This window comes from Danio rerio, chromosome 24, assembly GCF_049306965.1.
Source record: "Danio rerio strain Tuebingen ecotype United States chromosome 24, GRCz12tu, whole genome shotgun sequence".
Lineage (NCBI taxonomy): Eukaryota > Metazoa > Chordata > Actinopteri > Cypriniformes > Danionidae > Danio > Danio rerio.
In genome coordinates, this window is record NC_133199.1 from 28,708,281 (window position 1) to 28,726,354 (window position 18,074).

The 18,074-nt window shown below is 34.5% G+C and overlaps 1 protein-coding gene across 50 annotated transcripts in view; it reads right to left on the reverse strand.

Annotated features, from left to right (window-relative positions):
• pde7a (phosphodiesterase 7A) overlaps nt 1-18,074 on the reverse strand; it is a 92,015-nt gene that overhangs the window by 10,278 nt on the left and 63,663 nt on the right. For 7 of the 50 annotated variants that reach the window (XM_073939941.1, XM_073939940.1, XM_005162669.6 and 4 more), the window contains 3 exons: nt 6,176-6,236; nt 2,600-2,644; nt 1,413-1,502 (listed from right to left, as the gene is read on the reverse strand). In XM_073939941.1, the coding sequence (XP_073796042.1) occupies nt 1,413-1,502; nt 2,600-2,644; nt 6,176-6,236 (196 nt within the window). 50 annotated transcript variants of the gene reach the window in all.

Sequence of the window (18,074 nt, forward strand, 5' to 3'; positions counted from 1 at the left end):
AAATAAAAATTCTACACGAGCGGAAATTTGAGTTACTTTGAACATTGACAGCAGCATGGGGCAAGCTAGTCAGCAATGCTCAATACTCTTGTGCTCTGGTCGGTGCAGCAACAAACCTTGCCTAGCATAAGCCTTTGAAATGAATAGGTTTCATAGCACAGCACTTTCCACGTCCAGTGTGAAAGCTACTGCACACCGCACAGTAATGATGGGTGGAGGTAGAGTGAAACAGCATAGCCTTTTTTGGCTCATATTTTTAGACTTGAAAATCAAAAATGCCATTTTCAGCTGAAAATCTGTGAGACGAAAACTTCAAGAAGTCCTTGCTACAGTCTGTATAATAATGACATACTGGACCAGGTCCAATGTGTAGTGAACATTGTACCACACGGAGTCTTGCACGGGTCCTATTTGGTAAACAAGCATGCGCAATAATTAAAAGAACAACTGACAGCAGCGCTAATATCATTCCGTACCCAACCCTACCCGTTTGACATACACACCGCAACCCACACCACACCCGGATGAGCCGTAGATGTGTATGTATTTATTTTCTCTTGCAACAAGCAATAATTTAACAAGAAAAAAACATGTAAAAACATATATTCTCAAAATGTTACAGGTCTGTGACGATTAGATAATCATATTACATAAAAGTTTTGTTGTCGGAACCTTTATATTATTCTATCAGCAATTAATTAAATTAAACATCACATGCCCATCTAAAAAGCTAAGCTAATAGCTACTAGTTAAAAATATTGGAACACTCTTGGTTGTCTCTCTTGAAATTCTGCAACTAGAAGCTAAGCTATCATTAAAGCTTAAGTGTTATGCAGGAAAGAGACTGGTAGCACCATGATGAGCTTAAATCTTTATTCAAGTTGTGATCAGAGCATAGAGCTGATTCCTCGCTGTCCACCAGTTGGTCAACGATTGATAACTGGACCCATCATCCGCCCTCAATTTTTTATTACCGACCCACACCCAAACCACAAATGACACTTGAATAATTATTCCACCCATTACATCAAATATTAGTGGTTAACCCAACGGCTAACCGCCCGGTTGCAGGACTATTGTTCCACCCACACCCATACTACTGTGACAGTTGGGTTTAGGGTTGGTGTAGGCAATCATCCATTAGGTAGTGGACCTGGTCCAGTATGTCATCTAGTATTCAGGGCTGCAGCAAGGACTGTCTTAAAATTTCGGTGACTCCCAAAATATTATATCAAGGCCTTAAAATGTCTAGGAACAAAACTGGATAATTTCTTAAAGATAATAGTTCTTATTTTGGGTAAATGGCTGCGTTTGTTTTGTTGCTTTCAAACATCAAAATCACTTGATAGAAATTAACCTGTACACTTTTAAATGGCAAGCAATGAGTGCAAATGCTGGGTCTTATTACTTACAGTGCAAAGTGCGGAAATCGACGCCCAGGTATGGGTGCGAGCCTCTTCGTTCAGGTTCAAAGCCTACCTGACTTCTCACTCTCACATCTCCTAGAAGGCATCAACACACAAGTCCTCAAGAGATTTGTTAGCAAACGCAACGTGCGGCAGGTAGCAGCGGGACATAGAGGCGACAGACATAGACACACACCACCGATGGACCGGGAAAGGGGAGGACAGGAGACAGACCATGCATCGCCATGCCAGAGGGACTTATGCATTAGTATTCAGACGGCTAGGAGCAAAGGAGGACGCATGGAAGAAAGACAAGCTTGTGCTTCAGCCCAGGACAGAATGGAGAGGAAATCAGAGGGACTTCAACGAGGCTGGCCAAAGCTCTAAAGTCACACATCTGTTAAAAAGTCATTCAATAGGCCTTTTCATCAAACTCTGGCTGTGTATGTGAAAGTGTGTATTTGCATGGAGAGGGAGCAGGAGGAGGGGGGGACGCTTGAACTTTTTCTGAGTAATGGCAGCCTCCAACATGTCAGTCACTACTGATTGGAGTTCATGTGCAATAAAAAAAAGTAGTCAACGTGTAGATAAGTCAATAAACAAATAATAAAACAGCCTCCCACCAGTACATTTACTTACTTGAAAACAGCTGTTTGAATATTACACAAGCCCCTATCAAAATACCAAAACTGTGAATTACAATTACATAAAAAACACTATTGAAATGAATTGAAAAAGACAGACATGAGCTTCAAAAGGAAGCAACCAAAAAAACAAAACATTATAGATTTGGATCGACCATACAAGAGTGTAGCACAATGTAACACATGCAACAAGCGTATCAGACAAAAAAAAAATCAAAATAAATATAGACTGAAGCTATTCGGACATGCAGAAGTAAAGCCGCCGAGTCGAGAAAAAAAGCAAGACCACATCCAAATTATAAAACCAAAAAGTGCGCTCTGAATGTCCTGGTCTTTCGCTCATTTGTGTTTGCCGCCAAACCTCTCGAAAAACGCAACTCCACAAATACCATCAGAAGATATCTGAACGTAAGAAAATGCCACTGATTAGACTGTGCCCACTGATGCAGGTCTTTAAGGAGGAATGGTGTGGAAGAGTTATTAAAGGGAAAGGCCGTGAAAGCGAGTGAGCGGGTTTGGTCTCTCCTGGAGAGATGTGCTGGTTCATACCTGGTGTAAACACGAATGAGGATTTGATTGTTTTGTTTGTCACAGCTTCAAAACAAAACAAAAAAAAAGAAATTACGAACAAATATTAGGTCAGCGTTAGCTTTACTGGGTTTTTTTTTTTGTTGGCTACATGCTTGTTTAGAAAGTGATGTTACTGAACGTGTAGAAAATCCAGGTTGTTATAATGTTCTAGCTTATACATGGTACAGTGACAAAGGAAAGCAGTATTGATACTTAGATGTGATGAGATTGTGTAAATGCCAAAACGATTTGAAGAACAAAACACCAAAGACGATAACTACATTAGTATCCACACTATAGCTATTATTTGATTTATTAAAAATGCAATGCCGTTTTGGTGGATGAGTTCTGATTGGCTGACGATTTGGTTGTTGTTATGGTGTGGACTCTGCTATTCTTTTAAATAAAATATAGTTTTTGAGGAACTTTATCTCATTTATTGTAGTCATCATCCTTGGTGAGGACAGGTCGCTAATGTACTCATACGTGAAAGCAACCCCATTCTGGGACGAGTCATTACGCTGTGTAAAAATTCTGAAAGCATAGATCTGGGGCCTCATGTATAAAATGCGTAGATTGTTACTAGATTGTTAGATTGTATTTCAATACTATTCATTATGGTGATACTTGGAGAGACTTTTTTTTTCTGAGGTGGTACTTGATAAAAAAGGTTTGAAATCGCTGATATAAAGGCTTCCAGCCTCCAGCGCGGTGACTGAAGCTCTGCACAAGGCTTTTGGCCAGCGGAGAAATTAAAATGGTCGTGCCCAACTGAGTCTGGGTCTCTCAAGGTTTTTTTTCTTCACTCTCCTATCAGGTGAAGTTTTTTTCGCTCTCCGCTGTCCTCACTGGCTCGCATGGTTCAGGATTGGTAGAGCTACGCATCGATGAATTTGCTCTTCAGTGTTTTCAGTGTCTTTCAGTGTCTCTCAGTAATGATTTTAAATCACACTGAACTGAGCTAAACTGAACTGAACTTAAACACTAAAAACTGAACTACACCGTTCCAGTTACTATGACCATTTATGTGAAGCTGCTTTGACAATCTACATTGTAAAAGCGCTATACAAATAAAGCTGAATTGAATTGAATAAACAATATAGTTTATTATTTAGCCACAGCTACTCTCCAACATGCTCTTTTACATTACTAGTTAAACAGTAGGAAAATGATTGGCTCTTTTGTGCTTGAAACACTGTTAATCAAATGTATTTGATTCTTTTGCAAATTGCTGTAGTGTGCAAGATTTTTTTCTTTCCAATGCATCTATCTATTAATGTCAGGAATGCAAAAGAAGATATACTGAAGAATGTTGGAAACCTTTAACAATCAATTCCCATAGTATTTGCTCTTCCTATTTTAAAAGTCAATGATTAAAGTTTCACAACATTCTTCAAATCATTATTTCTCAACCATGTTCCTGGAAGATTAGCAGCACTGCATGTTTTGGATGTCTCCTTTGTCACACCCATTTCAGGCCTTTCTGGGCGTGCTCACTCAAGGTTGGGCGATGTCAACCAATTTGGCATCATATGATGTCTAATGTGAAATATTGTGATGGAATATGGCATCGTTGGCATAGGCGGTGGAGAACTAATTATTTATGAATAATTAATTATTTAATAACACGTTAATTATTTTTGTAGCCGTCAGTTTCAACTACTTGACCTGCATGGTCTTTGTTTTACCCATAGCCAAATCATAAATAAATAAAGATAAGTTGCACACAAATTACCACCTGTCAACCTCTGTACTGACACTGACACGTTACCTGATAGATTAAAAAGACAGAAAAGTCGTTAGATAGAGACCAGATTAATTAAATATCACATTTAATAATCCAGTGGTACATCTTTGATAAACTGTCCGACGTGCACTGCTCTCTGGGGTTTTGTGCTCAAAGCACCCACTGACTGTCTGGGGCTCAGACGCACACACTCGCTGCAGCACAATAGAAAGTGTGTGTGTGTGTGTGTGTGTGTGTGTGTGGAGGGGGGGGTTCTTGTGATGTGCGTTTTAAAGGTACATAAAGGAGAGCTTTTAAGTAATGCTAGGTGAAACGCCAGTGTTGACGTGGATCGTTTTCGTTCTAAATGCCATTTTAAAACTAAGACATATTAGTGTAAACGGGGCCAAAGTGTGTATTTTTCGCGAGCAAGTTGCTGCTGCAACAGGGGTGGGGTGGGGTGGGGCAGAGAATTGCGATGCTGGCTCAGCATCGTGGTGTCTATCGGCCATCGGTGATGGAAGATGGCATCGTCTATCGACCCAACTCACACTAGGTACAGTTGCCTTAACAGTGCTGAAGTGCACTTGCCCCCGATGGCCTGCACTCATACTGCATTTTGCTTCTGAGCTAGAGCACGCCTGTCATCAATGATGCAACTGTTCAGTTTAATAGAACGAGAAGCGCTCTGCTCAGCACAGTGGACATTGCTTTAGTTTGTTTTATTTTAGTTTTTCGTTTTTCACAGTCAAATATTTTGCCAAACAGATCTACCACTTTTGACGCTCATAAATTATCGTAAAAGTCCTCATGTCGCACATATTAGGAGTTTTGCTGAAGGTGCAGTGAGGGATTTGCATCTTTGATAAACTATGGCAGTTTGCGTTCGTTGAGAAGTTAAAATGATTAATAAATCCATATTAAATAGTCCCTTAAACTTGACATTGCGTCTTCAGTTTTGCAATCAGCCACTTTTTGAGCCGCGCTGTGACACATCTCTTTCAACCGGGCCAGGGCCGGCCAACTAAAATGTGCCTGAGCCCAACTCAGAGCATTCACACTTGTCAAACGAATCGGTAAAATGCGCCTGGGCAAGGTTCGCATACCCTAGTTTGAGTGCACCCTCAGTCTCTGCTAATGAGCTGATGATCTGAATCAGGTGTGTTTGGTTAAAGAGACAAGGAAAATGTGCAGAGCTTATGGTCCTCCAGGAACATGGTTGAGACACACTGCTTTCAATTACATTCCTTTGCAATCAATAGAATAATAATAATAATAATAAATTTAAACTGGTTTGAAACAGACTAAATAACAGTATAATTAAAATTAGTCTTCGTGAAGTTTCATTTAAAAAAAACAAAACAGAAAACATAAACCTAAACTGCCCACTAGATTAATCTGACATGACTCTGCTTCGGTTTGCTCATACGCAACATTTAAACATTAGGCCCTTTCAGATCATTCTGAACATGCGTTCCTACGAAGTCAAAGGGTTACCGTTAAAACCCAAAAAGGTCCCTGAGGTCAATAATCAGGCCAAGTCGGGGGCTTGATAAGTATTGAATCAAAGGAAATTTCAGGGAAATGCTAAGCAATTCCCAGTTGAGAAATGACTTAAGCTGTGGATGCAATGAAGAGATTATCAGAGGCTTTTTGACTGATGGTTGAGGCTCTCCATCCCCTCTGTTACACAATCTGTTGTATAATGTGCTGCGCTTGGTAACTTCCAGTGCGGAGTGCTACATCTAGCCTGTGTGTCTGTATTTGTTTACAGGTTGGGTGTGTGTGCGTATGTTGTGTGTGTGTTAAGCAGGGAAGATGGTGCTTACCTAGCATGCGAATATACAGAGCGGTTTGATCAGAGCTGTCATAGGAGATTGCTCCACGTCTCTGCGGGGGAAGAGATGCAGACAAACATCAGTATTTGCATTTACTCAAACAAGCGGGAAAAAAACAACAACTCACATATAAGCCAAATGCTCAGCCGTGTTTATTCAAATAAGGCCCAGACAACACCACAAAAAAACCAGCATGTATTTGTTTTTATCGTTTATATTATTTTAGCATGTTTTATTTATTTATATATATATATATATATATATATATATATATATRTGTGTGTGTGTGTGTGTGTGTGTGTGTGTGTGTGTGTGTGTGTGTGTGTGTGTGTGTGTGTTAACATTTTAAAGAGAGGGAAAAACTAAATTCTGTAGGTACACCAATGTACAAATTCAAACTTCCTAATTTAAAGAGGTATGGTCACATATACAGTTAAAGTCAGAATAATTACATTTTATACATTTTCCCCCAATTTACTGTTACAAAAGGAAGATTTTTTTCAAACTTTTTAAACAATAGATTTAATAACTCATTCCTAAAACTGATTTGGTTTAGGGTGACAGTTGGCATTTCTGAATGAAGTCTGGTTTCCCCCACAGTCCAAAGACATTTTAGCATCTATATCGAAATGTGCTCATCCGAAATAATCACGTCGCAAAACTGTGTTCTGTCTAAATTATAGTTGACCAGGAGCTACAGAATTGCATTTAATCACTAAATTTCTATGGGATTTATATGATGTACGCAAAAAAACATTGCTTACTTAGAATTTTTGTTGTTTCTAGTCCAAATATCAACATTTTAAAGAAAAAACTATTATTTCACTTACCCCCACTGGCGGATAATTTCCTTAAAACAAGCAAAAACCCTCTTTTGAAGGAACTCTTACAAAAGAAACTCTTATTTCTTTTCTTTTGACAGTGAAAATGAAACAATTTTTTTTTTAGATATTTGGACTGGAAACAAGACAAAGTAAGAAAATATTTTTTTTGGTATCAAAATTAATTGTTTCATAGATGCAGATGTGTACAATTCTGTATCGGTTCAGTAATGATCAGAACCAGTAATTTTTAATGCTCCAACTACTTAAAAACAGATAACTGTGCACAATTCACTGCTTGTTTGGGAGGTACATCAAATCCCAGCAAGGAAAAAAATGAAAGCTGTAATCTTTAACTGATTAATGGTATCAGTTAAATGATTGAAAAATATTATTATGTATCTTTTTAAAATTTGGCTGCATAAGGGGCCAATCACAGCGGACATACTTTTTTCATTAAGAGGGACAACTTTTGAATGGTTTACTAACGGCCGCGAGTGTTTTGAGGCACCCTGTGCACCTCGCATTTTTGCTGTTGCTCACTGTGTGCTCACAGTTGAAAAAGTCAACTCTGAGTGGAAAGTGTGTTACGTCATATGATTAGACAAACAGCATATGCCGGTCCTTAAAAAAAGATTTAGTCAGTGTTTTCTTTTTGTAATCTAACCTTGTCATTTAAGAGAAAAATATCTAGGGCAGGACTATTTATTTTATTGTTTTTATTTAGTTTATTTCTGCTTTTCTATGCTGTTAAAAAACGCTGCAGGTGCTAAAGATGTGTTGTTGTTAATATGTTCTATTGTTTACATGTTAAAATAAATCTGTATTTAATGTGTCAGACACAAAATAGGCATGTCAATTATCTTTTTATTAAATAATAATTTAATATTAATCTGACCAGTTAACCGTTAATTTTCAGTTAACAAGCGGCAGTTGGTAAAATTAACCGAAATGAACATCCCTAACCCAGACACGTGCGTATCTGCAGAGCGAGTTTTCATCACCGCGTCGGCATCAGTGTTGCCAGACGTACGATAATTACTGCATTTGTGCGATAATTTCTACCTCTGTAAAATCAGTAATGAAAAAAATCCTATAATGTACAATAATTTCAGAACTTTATGGCATTTAAAAAGGATTTTATCTTAGGGCCTCTATAATTTTTGATCTAGCTGCATCTCTTGTCTACTGTCTGGGAAAAGAACGTGGAGAAACACGTTTTCTATCTCATCTTATGTTACATTTTCCCAGCCAATCAACGTGGAGAATGGCTCTCTCTCGCGAGTTGACATTCCTGCGGCATGCGGCCGTGCTTAAGCTAGTCGTTTTCAGGTTGAGGTTGATTGTTTAAGCAATAAAGTTTTAAAAAGTAGTGCTGAAAAGGAAGATGAGAGAGACAGGGGTGTTTGCCTTTAATGTTCTCGCTTTTCCCCCATTTAAATGTGAACGTGTTTTTCCAAACTTAATCTCATCAAAAAAAAGCCCGGAAATCAGCTCACTACAGATACTCTGTACGGGCTCATGCAAACCTCAGAGTATGTAAAATTCGGGAGGGTGCACTCCTTTCAAGCCAACCATCACTATGTTGCCATCCATGATAGCATCCGCTTTGTACCCCAAAATGAACCGCTGCGACAGTTTAACATTAGTGTCCGTGTGACTGGTTGCTGAACAGCACCAGAGCTGCGCTGACCATTAGAGCCAATCGCAGCCTTTTCTGTTGAGCGCGTGATCAATCATAGGCGTTTATAACTCGCTCAACAATTATCAAAAAGCAGGCAGGATAATATTTATGTCTGTTTATTAGCGTTAAAAAATAAAAAAATTATTAACCTAAAAAAAAAAGAAGAAAAAATATTTTAGTAAATACTATGAAAAATTTCTTGCTGTTAAACATCATTTGAGAAATATATATATATATATATATATATATATATATATATATATATATATATATATATATATATATATATTTATTTATTAAGGGTGTCACGATCCTCCAAATCCTCGATTCGATTACATTTTCGATACTAAAGGCACGATTCGATTCGATTTTCGATTATGAATAATTAATTAATTAATGACCAATTAATTATTTGTAGCCTACCGTTTAAATTACCTGATCTTGATGGTCTTTGATTTACCCATAAACAAATCATTCAGTAAATTAATAAAGGCAAGATACACACATAATTACCACCTGTCAATCACTTTTTCTTGGGGACTCGTGAATAGGCAGTGATCTGTATCGTTATAATGGCGTCGGTGAAAAAGACGCACAACCAACAGGAACCAGCCAACAGTATCTGAGGTGTGCGCTAAAATGACTAAGTACAAGTGAGTGAAAGATTGAAGCAGTCCTCCGACTGCCTGGACCTGCTCTCTCGAGCGCATGGATGTGAGTGCGTCTGTGTCTGTGTGGTCACGTGATGTGCATTTTCAGAGGTAGAGAGGAAGGAGGGCTGCTCAGAAATGCTACACGCCACTGTGGATGTCAAATCGTTGTCGTTTTAAAATGCCATTTAAAAACAAAGACAGTGTAAACAGGGCCTGAGTGTGTACTTTTCGCGAGCGGATTTGCAACGGGGTGGGCGGAGGATCGCGATGCCGGTGTTGTCTATCGGACGAACCGTACTTAATACATACATAGCAGAGCTTGCAAAACTGTGTTTTTTTTTTGTCGACAACACGAACGTTGTCAACATAACTCACTGGAAATCCAAAATGCTTACACACCGGCGTCTTCATTGAAAGATGAGAGGGTTTAAGTTCTGTCGACGGGTCTCCTGCTTCTGCAGTTTAACAAGCACTTCAACAAGCCTGTTTTTTTCCCGCTTGGCAAGCAAAGCTGACGTGACATGGGGGCGTGGCAGCATCGACAATTCTATTTTTTGATTCCATAATCGAAATTGAGCATAAATTTCGATCGATTTCGATTAAAAATCAAAATCGTGACACCCCTATATATATATATATATATATATATATATATATATATATATATATATAAAGAGCTAATGATTTTGACTTCAACAGTATATGTACATAATATACATGTATGCATTTAAGTATACATACACACAAACACACATACTGTCCAATCAGTGACTTTAAAACTCAAGCCCACATTACTGACGTGAGACAAACGCACAAATGCTGGAGGGCTGAACGTGAGCTCAACTCTTTTAGCAGCACAGTCTCTAGTGAACACAAACTCACACTGCAATTTCCCATCAGCGGGAGGAAGTGGGAGAGGAGAAGCTGCTTCACCGAATTAAACATGCATCATCTGTCCGGCGTAATCTGCTCTCCTGTCCATTACACTTTCCATACTGGGCCATTCAGAGATTAATTCAAGAACAGACACCCGCGCCGCTGCTCAAGCACAGGGCCAGCGTGATTGGCTGCCTGAGAGTGGTGGGTGGGGCTTTTCTGTGAGCACAGCACTCGAATGAGGCCTTTGTGTTCCGAACATACTGGCAGTTTCTTAAGGCAAGACACTGCAGGCCAAAACACTGCCTTACTTGTCATGCACCTGTCAATTTTGAAGAGATAGTTCACCCTGAAATGAAGATTTATTCACTATTTACACACCCTCGGGTGGTTTCAAACCTTTTGTTCCTTCAGTGTTGAACACAAAAGCAGAAATTTTGAAGAAAGCAAAAAACCTGTAACAATTTAACAGTTATAAAAAATACAGTGAAAGCCAATGCTTACTGGTTTCCAGCATTTTTCAAAATATCTTCTTCAGAGATATCCAATTTTGTGAGATCTATCCCTTTAAAATACTGGTCGTTTTGTTAAGTCTAATGTAAAAGAAAATAGACTTTTGTGTGTGTTTCTTTTGTTGCACTTCATCATTTTGATTTGTATATTTCAATCATCATACAAATTGTAAAGGTTGTTTTCTCAAAACCATTTTTTTTCCTCCTGTACGGAGCCATACATGTATTTAAACAAAGCTGACATATGTCAGACTACAGAATTTTATCATATTTGTATTCTGAAGGTTTTAACAAATGGATATATTCATTAGTAACCTGCGTCATTATACAAAGTTTATTCTTACAACTATTTTTTTTTAGCTTTTTTTCTGAATTATGATAGTAGTAAGAATAAATTTCCAAAATCTCCTCAGTAAAAATATTTTAATATTTAATATTTTAATATTATTTTAAAAATATTAATAATATTAAAAAAAATATTAAGTCAGGAAACTAAAATATTGAACCTGAATTAATCCAGTGACTTTTGTAGTAGAAATGCATGCAAATTACTGCACATTAAATCAGCATTTTTTTAAACATGTTAGCGATTTTCAATGTTGTCGTATGATAAATATTAGTGTCTTTATAAACCCTATTCACCTGCATTGTCTTGCCTTAAAGGAAAAGTTCACATAAAAATAAAACTCATCATTTACTCACTCTTGGCTAGCATCATGGCAGGAAAAACAAATACTATGGAAGTCAATAGTTAAGGGTTTCCAACCCTTTCCAACCCTTTCTTCAAAATATATTCTTCAGATGTGTGACCTTTAAAATACTGCTCTTTTTGCAGTTTTTTTAGTCTAATGTAAAAGAAAATAAACTGTGTTACTTTTGTTGCACTTTATAATTTTGATTTGTATATTTCAATTATAATACGTATTTTAAAGTTGTTTTCTCCTGTACTGAGCCATAAATGTACATTTAAACAGGGCTTTCATACACCAAACCACAGAATTTTATTTATATCTGTATTCTGAAGGTTTGTACAAAGGGAAATAAATAACATGTATATTAAAAATATTTTATTCCATTATTTTGTTGCAGATTTTTTATAAATTATGATGGCGGTAAGAATAAATTTCCCAAATCTCCCCAGTAAAAACCTTATATTTTAATGTGTCAGGAAACAAAAACCTTGAACCGGAATGAATCCAGTGACTTTTTTGCTACAAATGCGTGCAAATGAGTGCATATTTTATCAGCATTATAAAAATATTTGCGATTTTCTATGCTGTTGTATAACTATTAGTCTTTTTATAAACCCTATTCACTTGCAATTCCTTGCCTCAAAGGAATCATTCACCCAAAAAATAAATTCTGAAAAATCCTATGTAAGTTAATGTTTACAGATTTCCAACATTCTTCAAAATATCTTTTTTATGTTTAACAAAAAATAGTAATGAGTAAACGATGAAAAACGTTTCATTTGTTGGCTGAGCTATCCCTTTAACGCAGCATAGGTTTATCTCGAATAGATGTTATAGACGCAGAACACAAGGGCTTGCTACAAAATGCTTTGCAAAAGAAGGAGTCTACTTGCTTAACACGACAACCTTCATATTTTCTTTGTCTCTGGTAAGCACTCGTCCACCATAAAGGGGATTCTGATGAGAAGAAAGTGTTCGCAGTGAAAACACAGGAGCAGGCACGTCTTGTGCTGCCATAAACCCAAAAAGAAGCTGTGCTCCCCCAAACAAAGACGGGCACTTGAGCGCAGATTTTCGATAGCTGGTCAGGTTGTCCCCAGATGGCATACAATTCAGTCTCTGACGTCAATGGACTGAACCAATTTGCATACTTGATTTTTATCCATTAACAGCCCTCTCGCGCCTCGAGCCTCTGCCCAATAAAACTGAAAATGCACAAAACTAGGCCTGTCAGGGCGAAAATTCAGCAGCTAAATGATGCCTCTCATATCTGCTGTTCTGTAAAAATAATAAATAACATCCAAGTAATGAATTATAATAAGCTATTATAATATTTATTGTGTGTTATTGTATAATATAATGTTATTCTATTATATAGTTATAATATTTTCAAATATTTTTATTTGTTAAAATAGGTTTCATATTTTTGAACAAATTGATTATATTTTTAAAAATGAATAAGTGGTTATTATATGTTTGTGTTATTGTATAATATGATGTTATTCGATTAGTTATAATATTATAAAATGTATTTATATTTGTTTAACATTTTTAATCAATGGATTATATTTTCAAATAAACTGACAATAAATTACAAATTACTAAATGTTTAAATAAAGCTATTATAATATTTTGTGTGCTATTATAATATGAAGTAATTTTCTATTATATAGATATAATATTGTAAAATAAATGTATTTGTTCAAATAAGTTTCTTATGTTTTAATAAATTGATTATACTTTCATATTAACTAACAATAAATGACAAATTAATCCATCAAAAAAGCTATTATATTTTGTGTGTGTGTTATTGTATAATATGATATTATTCTATTATTTAGCTATGTTATTATTAATATATTTATATTTGTTCAAATGTTTTATATTTTTAAATAAATTAATAATTTTTCAAATAAACTGACAATAAATTACAAACTAATCTATTTTTATATGAAGCTATTATTATATTTTTGAGTTATTGTATAATGTTATATTATAAAATGTATTTATATTCCGTTAAAGTGTTTATATTTTAATAAAATTTTTATATTTTCATAATAACTGACAATAAATTACAAATGAATACAATTTTTAATAAAGCTATTATATTTTAGAATATCTTTAAGAATACAATTTTAGAAAGAACAACATAATAATATATATAAAATAATAATAACTAAAATAACTAATGTCATTTTATTATATTAATTTGCTTACTAGTGAATTAATGAATGAATAACATATCAGATTAGGGCTACACAATATAGTTTCCACATCGATATCACCATAGTCACATCACAAGATATGCAATGTTGAGTGAGCCTATTTATTATTATATTATATAAGTTATCAGTTTCAGCTGTTTGAGGCCTGTGACTATAATGATTTTATAAGCATTCACAGATAAGAAATCGTAACGTTTGTAACTTTAATAATGAATTATTTTATTGAATTATTGTTATTTTTAGTATTTCAATAATAAATTTAAATTTATTTGATTACTTTTTTAAACTCCAAAAATGCTAAAATATTATTTATTTCAATTGTGCCTTTTTATTTTCATTTTTAAATTATTTGGTTTATTAGGTTTTATTCAAATGTACTTCTCTGTAGAATCATCCCAACTAATATAAAATTATACATTTTCCAAAAAGACATATTCAGGCAAGAAAATTATATTTAAGCAAGAAATTATGTTCCTATCGCAATATTTATCGTACATAGAATAATAAAATATTGCAATGTTAGATATTTCCAATATCATGCAGCCCTACATAAGATACCACACTGTTTACACACACTAAATAAATTTAATAACAAATAACATTATTGTAAAGTCTTAACAATATTTCACACACTATCTTACTACAACACCTAGTGCGCAATTGGAGTCCGAGTTTGACTTTAATCCTTCATAGAAATATCAACCAAACTGCAGTGATGGCCTTTAGCTGTAAAAATCCCCACACATGACTGCGGAAGATGATTCTAGTGCAATACGCATATGTAATCCAGTGACACGTGCATTTATTAAAAATGAAGGACACAGGGTCCGCTAATCTCCAGGCGGGCATTATTCGCTCAGGGTATTAGCATTGCTGAAGGCTAGTCTGCAGTTTAAGAGGCAAACAGGCCTGAACTGATGGCAGCGCTTTGAGTTAAATTAATAACCAGCAGAACAGATGACCTGTAAAACCGCTTGGCAAATAGACACGTGCCGATATTCAGTATATCATGATAATAAACAGGCATGTAAGTTGTTATTGTGGGCACTTCAAAATAATTTGATTTTTAAACTTTTCGAATGCATTAAAACTACTAAATAGAATAAAAGAATTAAATATAAATGCTTGAAGAGTTCACATATAAATATTTTCTCAATCTGACCTATGACATACACGTGATGTTGATTGAAAATGACTATTTATAGGACTATTGTTTATTAACGCATTTATATCAAGTCTTTATTAATTAAATCAACTAAACTGACAATGAAAATTACTTGTAAAGCATTTATTTCAACTTAATTTAATCTTAATAACTAAATTAAAATTAGTCGCAATGATTTTATTGAATGAGCTCATAGCAAAAAAACGTTCAGTTGTATTTTTAAAACTAACATTAACAACTCCTGTGCCAAATGTAGATGTATCAATAAAGGTTTACTAATGAGTCCTTACTGTAAAGTGATACCTACTGTACTTTATAATCCTTTCGGCATTTAATTTGCTTGAAACATTTGTTTACATTGAACATATACGCAAGTTATTTTTGTTAAATACAAAGAAAGGCTTGTGTACAAAACTGAAAATGCAGATTTCTAACTAATTCACAGAAAAAAATACATGTAAAAGGCAGTTATATAAAATAATTTATGAATAAACTTATGAATATTATACATATGCAGATGAATTAATTTTATATTCTATAGATTCATTAGAAGCTATAAGATCTACATCAAATATGAATAAAATATATCTAACGACTAAATATAAATGATTTTTATACCATATATCTCAGCAGTCATCACCAGAAAACATGATGAGTCATATTTCTAGTGAATATAAGCGAATTTAACACTTCTAAGACATTTTGACATCATCTATCTGCAATCAGCACCATCAGGCCTCCAGTCATCCGCCACTGCCGCGGCAATATTTTAGTATCAACAAACGCAGTGTTTACACACATTACTTGGTGTTTTTGCATGTGAGTAATTTGTACCAGGGGGCCGAACAGGGCATGATGAACCACCCAGTCGTGCCCATATGGGCTGAGCACACGAGTGGCAGCAGCGCAGCCGGACACGCAGAGCCAACAGAGGAGCTGATTCTCATGGAGACGCCAAACGCCACTTGTGCTTCAACGAGGCGTGAGGGTCCTGTTTCACTGACTTTCAGAAAGGCAGTTTTAACAATATATATATATATATATAAATTACTAATAATACAATTAGGAGTTCAGCATATTTGAAAAAGAGATGTTTCCGGTGGGTGAATTTCAAATCTGTATCAAAGCAATTCACTGAATTTCCCTCATGGCAGATGAAAAAATAAAAGGTCAGTAATCATTGCTTAAAAAAAAGAAATGGGCATTTACAAGCCACAACAGACTCTAAATTCTTTTTTTTCTTTTTAGAGAGACCTAAAACAACTGGCTAATTAGTTTTAAAATAATATAAATAACCTTAAATAAACTTTAAATTAAATAACTTTTTTTCATTACTATTATTATTATTATTAATTTAAAGAAATAAAGTCCAGTTTTATGGTTTCAGCTTCATTTTTTTTTCAAATATACAAATAAATTATATATATATATATATATATATATATATATATATATATATATATATATATATATATATATATTAATTTTTTTTTTTTTTTTAAACATGCATCTGGCCCTCATTATCTAGACCAATCTCAAAAAAATGTAGATTTTAAATGAAGTGTATGTGTTTGTTTTAACTAATCTAAATAAAATGAACAAACGATATTTGTTTAGCAACCAGTAAAATAAAATATTTTTGTTTGTTTATTATTTTTATTACTTATTATTTAGAATTTAAGAAACAAAATTAACAAATTTCAAACTAATTGTTTTTAAATAAAATTATTACTGTTTAATTTATTTCATTAATTTTTTTACCCGAATTTTTTTTTTTACAAATTTTTCTTCAATAAAGATTTTTTTGTCTAATAAAAAAGCCCAAAAATTGATTGTTTTTATTACTATTATTATTATTATTTTTTTTTCATATTATTAATTTAAAGAAACAATTACAGCTTTATGGTTTCAGTTTTAACCCTGATACCATAATATCTTTTAATTATACCAGCATTCATACATAAAACCAAACAAAACAAAACAAAAGAAAAACACCCATCAGGCACTTAATTTGACCTCATTATCTAGTATAGTCTGAAAAATAGTTTTGAATTACAACTAACTTTTTAGGAGGGATAAAAAAAAATAATACATACATCTAGTGCATTTTCAGCAATCCCATATTCTTAACAACTTAGTACTTTACATCACCAGAACTACTTGATGTTAAACTTGAGCATACATTTCAGCCTAAAAAATCTAGTCGCAACTGGATTAAGCTGGGTCTCATTTCTAATTGCTCAAAATCTCACAGTTGTGTAAACACTGTTGCGTCTGTCAGACACAAGACTCCCCGTAGCCTGAAGCAAACCTGAAACTCAAACCCATCCGGCTAGTTTCCTCAACAATTCAGCCTTTTATGTGTCATTCACTGATCTCTCTTAAATACTTCATTGAGACATCATGTTCACCTAAACTATTTTAACAATCAACATCTCGCCTTTCAAAAATGCATTAGGTCATGCCTGACTTGCAATTTCCAATGCAAATGAATGGCTTTAACTAGCTGAATCCAAACAGCGCATATTCTCAGGACAGGACGAGCAGTCAAGAAAATGAGATCTGAGGACGTCTGCTATTTATCTACAATTACATGAAAGCAAAACATTTCAGCATTTTATCTCTAGAATGGATCCTGGGTGTGCGACTCTCTGTTTACAAGATGGATCGTTCTGATATGTTTGCCTTTGCGATGAGGACAAACAACTGCTGTCGCCATTTACGCACATCTCATATGCAACCGTCGAATGATTGACATTCACCATTTAAGAGGAGTTTACACTTTCTGAACTGATCTGAACTCCAGCCACTGTAAATATTTTTTTTTCTTTTCATGCAGGAATGTGATATATGTTCAGACTAGGGTTTAAACCAATTGTGGTTGGTCAGGATCTGTAGGCAAAATTATTAGCAGATTGACTGTTTGAAGCAGATTGACTGTTTGACATATCGTCTTTTATTTTGATGAAATTAGGGTAAAGTCTTGAATATGTTTAACGTCAAGCTTACGTAAGCAGTTATGAAGAAAAGTTAGATGTGTAACATTATGCTGGATTATTAATGTTAGTTAACACAAAAATGGGGAAATATTAAATTGATTTCATTGTATTAAAAAAAATTTGCAGTATTTTTTTTGTATTTGTCATTTGAATGTATTTGTTTGACAAAAAAAATGATGTATTAAATGTTCATTTTAATCAATTAATACGTTAATTATTATAAACATTTACTTAAATAGTTTATTCATTTGAATTTGTTAGAA